At 39.3% G+C, this 12,914-nt stretch overlaps 1 protein-coding gene across 4 annotated transcripts in view; it reads left to right on the top strand.

Moving 5' to 3' along the window:
* Dpp8 (dipeptidyl peptidase 8) overlaps positions 1–12,914 on the top strand; it is a 57,059-nt gene that overhangs the window by 37,197 nt on the left and 6,948 nt on the right. For 3 of the 4 annotated variants that reach the window (XM_005000765.3, XM_005000764.3, XM_013145464.3), the window contains exons 13-20: positions 1,451–1,530; positions 5,339–5,491; positions 5,740–5,875; positions 6,810–6,955; positions 8,619–8,765; positions 9,940–10,092; positions 12,008–12,150; positions 12,664–12,775. In XM_005000765.3, the coding sequence (XP_005000822.1) occupies positions 1,451–1,530; positions 5,339–5,491; positions 5,740–5,875; positions 6,810–6,955; positions 8,619–8,765; positions 9,940–10,092; positions 12,008–12,150; positions 12,664–12,775 (1,070 nt within the window). Of the gene's footprint in view, positions 1–1,450; positions 1,531–5,338; positions 5,492–5,739; positions 5,876–6,809; positions 6,956–8,618; positions 8,766–9,154; positions 9,342–9,939; positions 10,093–12,007; positions 12,151–12,663; positions 12,776–12,914 lie in introns of those variants that run through there. The other variant, XM_013145465.3, reaches the window with a different exon arrangement.

Here is a 12,914-nt window from a genome sequence, read left to right on the forward strand (position 1 = left end):
ATAGAGTTTAAAATACAAAATGCATTTTGTTTTTAAGAAAAATTAATTGGTTATTTTAAGAAAAATAAATTAGGGGCTCGGGATTTAGCTCATGCCTTGCAAACAGGCGGTTGTGAGTTCGATCCCCGGTACCAATAAAAATGAAAAAGACCAAAAAAAAAAAGAAAAATAAATTGAGCCAGGCATGGTGACACATGTCTGTCATCCCAGCACTTGGGAGGCTGGGGCAGGTGGATCTTTGCAAGTTCAAGACCAGCCTAGGCTACAAAGTGAGCCCAAGGCCAGCCTGCAAAGGGAGACACTGTCTCAAAAAGACAAAAAAAAAAAAAAAAAAGAAATAAAGAAAGAAAGAGACAAAAATATTGATGTTTAAAGTTGGGATCTGCCTGGTGTGGTGGCACGTGCCTGTAGTCCCAACACTATGGAGGCTGAGCCAGGAGGATCACCTTGAGTTCCAGGGCAGCCTGCACTATATAGTGATGCCCTGTCTCAAAACAAACAAACAAAAAAACACTAGTTTGTTACATTTCTAGAAGATAAACCTTGTCAACCAGTTTGTGGTGCTTTCAAGTTATTTCCCAGCTTTGCCATAATCTGTTTAGCAATTTTTATAATGTCTGCATGGGTCATTTTATCATTATTTCAGAAATTTGTAAAAACTAATAACTTTGGGTTTTTTTTTTAAACTAACTGTATACTTTTAAAAATTGAGTGGCGTTTCCATTATTATTAACTTTATTTTTTGGTCTGGGGATCAAACTCACAACCTTGTGCTTACCAGACAGGCACTGTGCCACTGAGCTATATCCCTGACCCATTATTAAATTATTTAAAAATAACCCAGCTGGGCATGGTGGCACAAGGCTGTAATCCCAGGACTCGGGAAGCTGAGGAAGGAGGATTGCTGTAACTTCCATGGTAGCCTGGGCTACAAAGTAAGTTCAAGGCAAGCCAGAACAGCATAGCAAAGCCCTGTTTCAAAAAAACAAAAAAGATTAAACCATAATCTTGAGGTGGAAAAAAAAAATAAGTAAAATAAAATAAATGCAGCTGTGGATGGCTGCAGAGGTCCAAAATCCTAGTGCTCAAAGTGGTTGAAGCAGGAAAATTATGAATTTAAGCCCAGCCTGGGGAATTTAGGAATTTAGTGAGATCCTGACTTAAAAACAAGAAGGTCCTGGGTTCAACAGTCAGTACCATCAACAGGTAGACAGTTGGGTAGGTAGATGGATGAATGGATGGATGGATAGAGAGCAATTCAGTGACATACAGTCCTTGACAGTATTACACATTCATCACTGCTGTCTAGCGCCAAAACATTTTCATTACCCCAAACATAGTTTTTTTTAATGCAGCTTTTTGGCAAAAACCCTTTTTAGAACACTATTCTACATTGTTTCATTTGATAAGTCAGATATAAAGTACTAATTGCAACTGTATTTATCTTCAGGTGATTTCAAGTGTCCTATCAAAGAGGAAATAGCAATTACCAGTGGTGAATGGGAAGTCCTCGGTCGGCATGGTTCTAATGTATGTCCTTTTATACTGCTCCTGTTCACTCAATATCTGCTGTGTGTGTATAGTACTAAAAATCAGTAATGCAAATTCATATGACCTTGAAAATACTAGTTTAGGTCCTAAACTCAAGCTGTTGAACGGAAGACTCTTAATTTAAATGGTAAATTTCATCTATTCAGTAATCCTATTAGATATTCTGTGGTTACTAAAGGTCAGCATTCTCAAGTGAAAGTGTGGAGTTGGGATATAATTTGAAAGCTACTTTTAAATCTGTCACAAATCATTTGTCTTATTTCTACACTAGCAATTTCATTTATTGCTTCAGAGTTCATGATTCTTTCGTTCACGTGCGTGTCTCACAGATTGACCCTTTTACCTACCACCTACAAAGAGGAGTGGGCACCCACAGAGTTGGGAAGTCCACCCTCGGTTTTGCTCTTGGCAAGTGGCTTTCTATAGCAGATCAGTGATTTGGTTCTCTTTTCAAAGCACCTTTCATGTGTTTCAGGTTTGGGGTTTTTTTGGTACCAGGGATTGAACTCACGACCTCACACTTGCCAGGCAGGTGCTTGTGCCACTGAGCTACATCCCCGGCCTATTTGTTCCAGTTTTAAATTAGGTGGCCAGTTTCTTAGTTCTCTAAGGCTTCATTCTTTATCTACTTGACTCTTACAGTTAAGTGGATGTATGCTATTGGAATTGAGCACAGCTTCAATGTGAATTCCTCAGATTAATAGAAATGTATAGGCTAAGTATTTCATACAGTGGCTACTGTAGAAATCAGTGTAATCTCCCAAGATAATTCAAGACAAAGAATGAATATCCTCATCCTGTATTAGTTTTCATTTGTAAAAACTTTAGAATATTATAGGTAACCTTTGAAATCTCATTCCAGTGAGAGCCTCACATAAGCACATACAAAGTTTTATATTTGTGTATTTATTTCTGTTTAGGAACTTTAAATATTACTGTCACCAGAAAAAAAAATCTTTTCAAATTCTAGGTACCAGTAACAGAAAGTTTCACTAATCTGTGCAAATCTGTCCCTTATTTAGGCGACCTCTACTATTTGCCACTGCATGTGTCAGTTTCTTTCTTTTTATGTGATATATTTCTCTCTTGCTCTTCTATTTTCCCTATGTCCTTGTTTTATTTTTTGTCTTTAAGTCGCCTTTTTCTTTTTTGCTTTTAAAAGTGACCTTGTTCTCACCCAAAGATATCTTTTTTTTTTTGTCTTTTTCTTTTTTATCGGTACCGGGGATTGAACTCACGACTGTCTGCTTGCAAGGCAGGCGCTTATGCTGCTGAGCTAAATCCCCAGCCCTCACTCAAAGATTTCTAGTGGCAATAATTGGGCAGTAAGCTCTGAGACTTCAGTTCGTGTGCCTCTTACTCTTGATGTTTCTCAAAGTGTGCTTCTGGGCCAGCAGCAGAACCTCAGTGTCACCTGGGAACTTGGTGAAACACGGAATCTGGGGCCCATCCCAGACCTCCTGAATCAGAAACTCCGGTGGCAGGACCCAGTGTCTGTTCAGCAAGCCCAAGAGAGTCTAATGCTAGTGAACATGAGTAGTTACATGGAAAAAAAAAAAAAAAAAGAAAAGAACCATTGTAAAGGGGAGTGACAAGCTAACTGGTTATTTCTTAAGCTTTGAAAGGCCAACTCTCGGGCTGGGGATTTAGCTCAGCGGCATAAGCACCTTCCTTGCAAGGGTGTGGTCGTGAGTTCGATCCCCGGTACTGATAAAAAAGAAAAAAACGAAAAAGACAAAAAAAAAAAGCAAGAAAGGCCAACTCTCAGCTGCTTCTGAGCAGAACTAGTCCTAGTCTTTCAGAGAGATTAGTGTATAACTGTGAAGATTCTCGAGCATTTTGTTGCAGCTGTGCTAATTTAAGTATGTGTCAAAAAAATTAAAAGGATGAAAATGTTCCCTGAAAAAATGAGATGTTTAAAAATACTTGCCTTTGAAAAAAAAAATACTTGCCTTTGAAATGTATCTGTGTTATCTTTGCTATTTCAAATATTTTGATTTTTATCAAACATTGAGTAAGCTGGTAGGAATTTTGGTTTTTTTGCTTTTTTCCGGTACCAGGGATTAAACTCACAACCTTGCACTTGCCAGGCAGGCGCTTATGCTGCTGAGCTAAATCCCCAGCCCTAGAAAAATTTTTAAAAGAGTAAAAGAAAAGGGCTGGAGATTTAGCTCAGCGGCATAAGCACCTGCCTTGCAAGCAGGCGGTCGTGAGTTCGATCCCTGGTACCGATAAAAACTGAAAAAGACAAAAAAAAAAAAAAAAAAAAAAAAAGAGTAAAAGAAAGCCACTTATTGCATAACTTCACAAGAATATTAAGTAAGTTCAGCTGTGAGTTTAGCAATTTGTTTTTTGAAGTCTAAACGATTACTTAAAATATTTCATACATAGCTAGGGATGTAGCTCAGTAGTAAAGCACTTAGCTAGCATGTCCAAGGCCTTGGTTTTATCTGCAGCACCACATAAATATACACAATCTTACCCACACTGTACTTATTTATGACATATACCACTGTTGAAACTGAGTTCAACTGTTCCTTAACCCAATGGATGAAAACACTTTTGCATTTTTGTACAAAAATCAGAAATAGGACTGCTCAAGATAATACTGCACTAATGGAGAAATATACAGATTATTAAAATTAGTCTCTTTCAAGTACAGTAAAACTTTGGTTTGCAAGCATAATTTATTCCAAAAACATGCTTATAATCTAAAGCACTTGTATATTAAAGGAAATTTCTCCATAAGAAGTAATGGAAACTCAGATGATTCATTCCACAACACAAAACATTTGTACAAAAATGATTACTGTAATATAATACAAGGCAATAAAGAAAATACAAAATTTAAAGAAAAATTAACGTGCACTTACCTTTGAAAATCTTCATGGCTGGTGTGAGAGAGAGGAGAGAGGAGGGTGGTTGTATAGGACGACTTTCACTCTCACTGGTTGAATCACTGCCATCTGTTGACTCAGTGAAATCTTTGCAGCTTTAACAAAGAACCTTTCCCAGTACTTATGCTTTTCTCTCCTTTTGAGGATTTCGCAGAAATATGACATTGCACTCTTGTCAAACAGATGCATTGCTTCCATACTACAGCCTTATTTGGGTGGTGCTTTTCTACAAAACTTTGTGCTGTTTCCCCCGTTTTGCACATCTCCCTAATCTCCTTTGAAGTGAGGAATTTCTGTATGTCTCCTCCTCCTTTGCAGATGAGATCTCCTCCATGACCTCTTGCTGTTGAGAGATAATACCCACACTCCCAGAGTGAGAGAGAGACAGAGAGAAAGGGAGGAACCTCTGGCTCAGTTGTGATCAAATGATATTCAGCACTGTGATTATTTGTATCGCAAGGCGTTGCTTGTTTATCAAGTCAGAATGTGTTAGAAATATTTGTTCATCTTAGGGAACACTCATAAAACAAGTTACTTATAATCTGAAGTTTTACTGTATATGTGAATAATTTACCTAAGCTGCAGTAGAGGTCCCCTCACTTGTAAAAAGTTATTTTAAGGAAATAATTCTCACATTTCAAGAAAAGTACACATTCTGACCAGATAGGATATTAGGACTGATCCCCAGCTTAGTTGGGATAAGTGCCTGCCTGGTAAGCATGAACTCAGGTTTATTAACTCAAGTTTATTAACACAGATAGAAAAATAAACATCAAAGATGCACAAGTCAAAGGACCTAATGATTTCAAATAAAATTAAGGGTAGCTGGTTGAATTGCTGGCCTTGCTAAGGTGATACTGGTACCAATTTTGTTGGGGTTGTTTTGGCAGATCCAGGTTGATGAAGTCAGAAGACTGGTGTATTTTGAAGGCACCAAAGATTCCCCTTTAGAACACCACCTGTATGTGGTCAGCTATGTAAACCCCGGAGAGGTGATAAGACTAACTGACCGTGGCTATTCCCACTCCTGCTGCATCAGCCCGGTAAGTCCTTGTTTAAAAAGGGACCCTCCAGCTTTCTAAGCCTCCTTTTGAGTGATGTGAGAATTGGTGAAGTTGGCAGCAGAAGCCTCATGAGGAGCTTTAAAATGCTTACCCCTAACTTCAGCCTTATATGTAAACCTAGTTAAGCCCTTGTTTTACTGTTGTTGTAACATTAGTGCAGATGTGACAGCAGCTAACCTTTTTGACTTTTTCCTGAAGGAAAATGTACTTGTTTCTCTTTCTTCTAGCATTGTGACTTTTTTATAAGTAAATATAGCAATCAGAAGAATCCACATTGTGTGTCTCTTTACAAATTGTCCAGCTCTGAAGATGACCCAAGTTGCAAAACAAAGGAGTTTTGGGCCACCATTTTGGATTCAGCAGGTATTGTTCCCCGAACCTGCACTTAAATAGGATCAGTACAGGGCTGGGGATGTGGCTCAGTGATGGAGCACTTGCCTGAGGGAGTGTGAGGCCCTGGGTTTGATCCCCAGCACTCCAAAAAACAGTGCTCTGAACCTATGAAACAGGGGCACTTTCTCTGGACAAAGTCCTCCCGTCTCAGCCCTTCCTGTCCATGAGCTGCTGAGCCTTCTGCTTGATCTCCTCCTGCCCTGTCAGCTGCGGAGTAAGAGGAGTTACTTCTCACCCAAGCAGCAGCAGGTCTGGAAGGCCTTGGGAAAGTAAGGTTAAGATACTGTATTCCAAACTAGGGAGAGCCTCTGAGTAGGGAATCAGCAGCCGACAGCTTTAAGTTTTGAAGTACTTGCAGTGACTGTCGTAATAAAAGATAGAGGGGCTGGGGATTTAGCTCAGCGGCATAAGCGCCTGCCTTGCAAGCAGGCAGTCGTGAGTTCGATCCCTGGTACCGGTAAAAAACGAAAAAGACAAAAAAAAAAAAAAGAAAAGTAATAAAAGATAGAACAGTTGCTCTGTGTGGAAGTGAATAGTGCTGTGCATCAGCTTCATTTATTAATTGTTCATTTATTCACCCTTCACTACAGGGGATGAAACTCAGAGAGCATTGAGCTATATCCCCAGCGCTTCTCATATTTTATTTTGAGACATTCTGTCACTACATTGCCCAGTTTGGCTTTGACCTCATGGTGATCCTGTAGCTTCAGCCTTCCGAAGCTGGGATTATAGGCATGTGCTAGCATGCCTAGATTTTTTGTTTAATTTCTTGCTTATCTCACCTGAAAAGAGTTTAGTCAGTTACTTGTATGTGGAGTTCAGGGTTTTGATATTTTCTTCCTTGGTCTTGGGTTATGGGACTCTCGTGAGAATATTTACAGAGTTTGTATGTTGCCACACACAGGTCCTCTTCCTGACTATACTCCCCCAGAAATTTTCTCTTTTGAAAGTACTACTGGATTTACATTGTATGGGATGCTGTACAAGCCTCATGATCTACAACCTGGAAAGAAATACCCCACCGTGCTCTTCATATATGGTGGTCCTCAGGTGGGTACATAAAACACATAAATATACATGCATAAATGTTTCCAGGTATGTGTTTTTTAAATGGTCAGTTATTCAAGACAAGAGTTTTAAGCCAGCCAGGTGTAGTGGCGCATGCCTGTGATCCCAGCACTCAGGAGCCTGAAGCAGGGAGGATTACCACAAGTTGGAGGCCAGCCTAAGCTACATGGTAAATTTAGGGCCAGCCTGCACTACAAAGTGAGACTGTTAAAAAAAAAAAAAAAGAATTGGGCTGGGGATTTAGCTCAGTAGCATAAGTGCCTGCCTTGCAAGTATGTGGTTGTGAGTTCAATCCCTGGTACCGGTGTAAAAAAAAAAAAAAAAGAATTTCAAGCAGTGTTGTGCTTTTGCCATTCTCAACTTTTCTGATTATCCATTTATGGAGTTCAGAGAGCTAGCTGTTTAAATTTAGATGACTGATTTCTAAATCTGACAATTTCTAAATGTCTCACTATATAATGACAACTGTAACTGTAGGGGAAGTGGCATATTCATGTCAGTGGGTAGATACATTGCTTTTTACATAGAGAAATTTGTTTGAGAAATGAAACTGAATAGTTAACTGTCATGGTGAGTAAACAGTCTTATTATATTTTCAGAAAGCCTTGGTAGTTTAGTGAATCCCTCCCCTTTCATTCTGAGGCTCAGCTCTCAGGTAGAGTAGAATACTACTATGCTACTCCTTTGTATTCTCAAAAGTTTACACCTTGATTTTCCATTTTCTGGATTAAATATTAGCATGTGACTGTTAAGAAAATGCTGTTCACTAATAAAATAAAGTACTTTGGGTAGGTAAATTGGTTAATTTTTTAAATGTGGAGTCTTGATCATATGCAGTAATACCTTGGCTCAGGAACCTGATTCCTTCAACAGCTCAGGGTGGGGGGAAAGGGCTATATTTGTGTTTGTGAGGGAAAGATGGCCACAGTCATGTTCATCAACCTATGCAAAATTCATAAAATAATGTTGCCAAACACTTCTGTTTGCAAACCAAATGCTTCACAGCATTCATGAACTAAACATTCATGAACTAAGGTATCTTACACAAAGCCTAAAGGAAATTAGAATGTAATTACAGTGTTTCATAGTGCATGTCTTGGACTCAGTGATGTGCTTTATAAGTATGCCCAATTATACCAAGTTGTTTAAAATACAAGAAGTAAGTAAGTATATAAGCTGTGAAATCTTAAGGATGATGATCAGGTAATAAATTACTATCCTTGAGTTTGTTTTACAGACAAAACATGATTCATGCTGGGCATAGTGACGCACATCTGTAATCCCAGCTGCTCTGAGGCTGAGCCAGGAGGATAATAACTTTGAGCCCATCGTAGGCAACTTATTTAAGATCCTGTCCGAAATGAAAAAAAAAGGCTAGGGATGTAGCTTAGTGGTAGATCTAGAGCTCCTGGGTTTCATCCCTAGTATTAAAAAAAAAGGTAAAGAAAAAAGCTTAGGGCTGGAGGTTTAGCTCAGTGGCATGAGGGCCTGCCTGACAAGCACGAGGTCATGAGTACAATCCCCGGTACCAAAAAAGGAGAAAAACATTAAAATTTTAAGCCTCCTGCTTTTCTCAGTGCTTCATCTTGTGTATTGTGTATGCTCCCAGGTGATCCATTTCCCTGACTTTTTATTTCTCCTTCAGGTGCAGTTGGTGAATAACCAATTTAAAGGAGTCAAGTATTTCCGCTTGAATACTCTGGCCTCTTTGGGTTATGTGGTTGTGGTGATAGACAACAGGGGATCCTGTCACCGAGGGCTAAAATTTGAAGGCGCCTTTAAATATAAAATGGTGTGTGAACATAAAAACGCTTTTAAAGGCACTTACATTTTCTGGTTCATTGTTTAGTATGAAATCCAGAGAAAATCTTGGGGGCTGTGGGTGTGTGTGGGTGCGTGTGCGTGTGTTACAGTATGGGATGGGAGGGAAGGGGCAATCTGACGTGCCCTAGGCTAGCTCACCACTGCCTTTACATGCCGCTAGGGTGCCAAGGGAGAGCCCCTCCCTGCAGAAGCACCCTCTTCCTGTCTCGTGCAACCATCTCAGCCAGGAGGCAGCACTGTTCCATTTTTGGCATCCTGTAGACTGTTGAGGAGTAACTGAGATTTGTTCTGTCCTCTGTGAAGAGGGAAACCAACTGGTTAGTGCCTTCCTTGTGACAAGCCTCTTTCTCTCTACAGGAAGCTTTAAATGCTACCTTTTAGAGATGCCCCATGTCCTATCTGCTGCTTTGGGAAATGATGACAATCCGATGTTCCTTTTGCACAGTAAAGCAGTTACTGTGTTTGCCAGTGTATTGGACATGCTGAGTAAGACATGGGCATTTTCTCCCACAGCCAGTTCTTTGACCTTATGTTGTATTCTCATGTAAGTTTTTTTGTTTTAATTTTTGTTTTTGGCTCAGTGAAGTGAGATTGTGTGCACTGGCAGGCCAAGTAATATAGACAGGTGGCAGCGGCAGGAACTAAGACTTAATCGGGCTTCGAAGAAAAAGCATGTTCAGTTCCTTTGCGAGGTATGATGGGAAACAGGAAGTTAGGACATCAGGTAATTCCTTCTGCTTTACTGCACTAAGTGTTAGGGAGAAGTAAAATTAATTTGTCTCTTAAAGAGGCTGATTTTTTGCCTTTGGGTTTAGGGAAGGCTTGTTACAAGGAAGATGCTGGCCTCTTAGCAGACAGCAGAACAAATGGAAACGGGACATACCTAAGAGTAAAGAAAGGACTTTAGGACTGAGTGATAACTCTAGGAAGGCTCGCAGGAGAAGCCATAGGCCCCTATCTCTAAAGATTTTTTTTTTTTAAGTTTCTTGGGGGGAGGCAACAGAATCACAGTTGTTAATGAATTCTAATCTGAAGAAAACCCTTCAAGTATTGTTAGTGAAAACACTTATCAACTTTAAAAGCACTCTTACAATGAGACCTTCATGCATCAGAGCCAGTAACGCATTCTTCCTCTTTAACAGGGTCAAATAGAAATTGACGATCAAGTGGAAGGTCTCCAGTATCTGGCCTCCCGGTATGACTTCATTGACTTGGATCGTGTGGGCATCCATGGCTGGTCCTACGGCGGATACCTCTCCCTGATGGCGTTAATGCAGAGGTCTGATGTCTTTAGGGTATGTGATTTCCTGTTTACTTAATTTTGTAAACAAGGATAGACATGCAAAAAACTGACTTCTAAACGTTTACGATATTGACGATATGGCATGTTAGAGTTTATGTGTTTAATAGCCATGTGAAATTGGTATCTCAACTGTTGGAATAATTTTTAAATACTTGTCAACTTGATGACCAGTTTTGGGCCATTTTTAGACAGCCAAAGAGTATGGTAGAGTTGTGATTATAAAACACATATAATGGATTACAGTTACTTAGATGTTGGACTGCAGGCTGTGCAGGAAGGGAGAGCCACACATGACACTGTGTCCTCAGCAGCCAGGCACAACACTTGGCGCATAGCGGGCCCTCAGTAAACTTGTGTTGAACACAAGGTCTTGGGTTCCATCCTCAGCACTGAAAAGGGGGGAAAATTGTCAAATAATAAATGGGTAAATACTTAAATATTACCATCCTATAAACTCTCTGAATATATTGGAGGAAGTACTTAAAAGATAATAACAGTTGTTAAGAGAGTACAAAGCATGAGCAGTTTTTTCTTTTTTCATATTTTAATATTTTATTGTACAGTGAAAAGTAATTTTTAATAAAAATAGTTTTTGTTCTTATATATTTAGATAATCTTTGTAATAACTACAAAGTAGACTCTGAAAATTGCTATAGTTTATTGAAATATGAAACTTTTTAAAAAAAAAAAAAAAAGAAAGGAAATATGAAACTTTTTGAGCCCTAAGATTAAGAAGTAAGTTTTTAGTACTTAAATATAGTTCATACATTGTTTTAAAATCTCTAAGTAGAGGCTGGAGATTTAGCTCAGTGGCATAAGTGCCTGCCTGGCAAGTGCAAGGTTGTGAGTTTGATCCCCAGAACCAAAAATTGAAAAAAATTTTAAAAATCTGTAAGTACCACATGCTAACTGACTGCACCACAGGAGCATCTTTGATTTAAATTCGGACACGCACCTGTAGTCACAACACTTGGGAGGCTGAGGGGGGAGGATTGCTCTGAGTTCAAGGCCAGCCTGAGCTACATAGTGAGTTCAGGATCAGCCTGAATATAATAAGACCTTGTTTCAAAAAAACAGTAAATAAATAAACAAACAAACAAGCTTTGTACTACTAGAAGCATTTGGTATACATCTATAATTGTAGCACTCTCTGGAGGCTGAGGCAGGCCAATTATAAATTTGAGGCCAGGGGCTGGGGATTTAGCTCAGCAGCATAAGCACATGCCTTGCAAGCAGGCAATCGTGAGTTCGATCCCTGGTACCAATAAAAAAATAAAAATAAAAAAATAAATTTGAGCCCAGCCTAGGCACCTTAGCAAGACCCCATCTCAAAATAAGAAAGGGGAAGAAAGGTGAGGATATAGCTTACTGAGAAGGCTTTGGGTTCAGTCCTGTGTACTGCTAACGAAAGCTTTAAAAAAGCAGCTGCTAGGGCCGGGGATTTAGCTCAGTATGGTAAGTGCCTGCCTGGCAAGTGCGAAGTCATGAGTTCGATTCCCAGTACCAAAAAAAAAAAAGTACAAAAAAACAGCTGCTTTTCCATAAGGAGTTGACAGTTACGCTTTTTCCCTCCAGTGGCATAGATGAGTTTACACTAAAGTATTTCTAAAGTATTTGTATTCTCTAGGTCATTCTCCCCTTTTAATAAAGGGCCAACAGGCTTGTATTTCATTTAGCCCAGGGTAGGACTTTGGTATGTGGCATGCGTGTGGAACACAAAACTCACTGACTCACAAGGTATCAAATGTGCGACCTTGGCAGCTAGTTGAGTTTTCCGTCTCCTGAGACCATGTGTGCCCAGCAGTGGCCCCAGCCCTGGGAGTAATTTTAACTGCGAGTGTGCAGTCATGTTCGTCTTGCTAGCTGCTCCTCTGCAACAGCTGCCTGTTAAATGTTGTCTTACGCAGGTTGCTATTGCTGGAGCCCCAGTCACTCTGTGGATCTTCTATGACACAGGATACACGGAACGCTATATGGGTTATCCTGACCAGAATGAGCAGGGCTATTACCTAGGATCTGTGGCCATGCAAGCAGAAAAGTTCCCCTCTGAGTAAGTTTGAACCTTAAAACTTGTTACCAATTTTAAATTATATTTCAAAAGTTGTCGTTAACAAAAATGTAAATACTGAAAACTTTTATAGGATACTAGGGTAGCGTGGCTGTTTCCTAAGGCTGAAGAGAAGACCATTCATATTGGCTTTTGTTGTTTTTACAAACACTTTTTCTAAAAGCATAGTATAATTTTGGTTATGTTCTAATATTGTAATAAGAAATTGAATACACAGTCTTTTTTATCTTTCATTGCATAGACATAGAGTTAACATTTCAAATTTAATATTGAAAATGTTGAATCCTTATTTTAATATTATACTATAAGAAAGTTAATATCATTGTGATTAACATAAAAGAATGGTTTTCCTGGGCCGGGTATTTAGCTCAGTGGCACAAGTGCTTCCCTGGCAAATGCAAGGTCATGAGTTTGACCCCCGGTATCAAAAAAAAAGAATGGTTTTCCTTAATACTGTAATATTTTACCTAATATCTGATGTTTTTATTTCTCCAGACCAAATCGTTTACTACTCTTACATGGGTTCTTGGATGAGAACGTCCATTTTGCACACACCAGTATATTACTGAGTTTTTTAGTGAGGGCGGGAAAGCCATATGATTTACAGGTGAGTTATCCATGTTTTCAAATTAAATGCAGTAGTAACTAGTGATTGATTACTTTGAAATGTAATAGAGAATCAGGCCAGATTTTCCCCTGTGTAAGAGAATTAAGAATATAGGTATAAGCTGTGAGTGCCTATGAAA

This window comes from Cavia porcellus, unplaced genomic scaffold (assembly GCF_034190915.1).
Source record: "Cavia porcellus strain 051 isolate PalLab524CR breed Dunkin Hartley unplaced genomic scaffold, mCavPor4.1 scaffold_37, whole genome shotgun sequence".
NCBI lineage: Eukaryota > Metazoa > Chordata > Mammalia > Rodentia > Caviidae > Cavia > Cavia porcellus.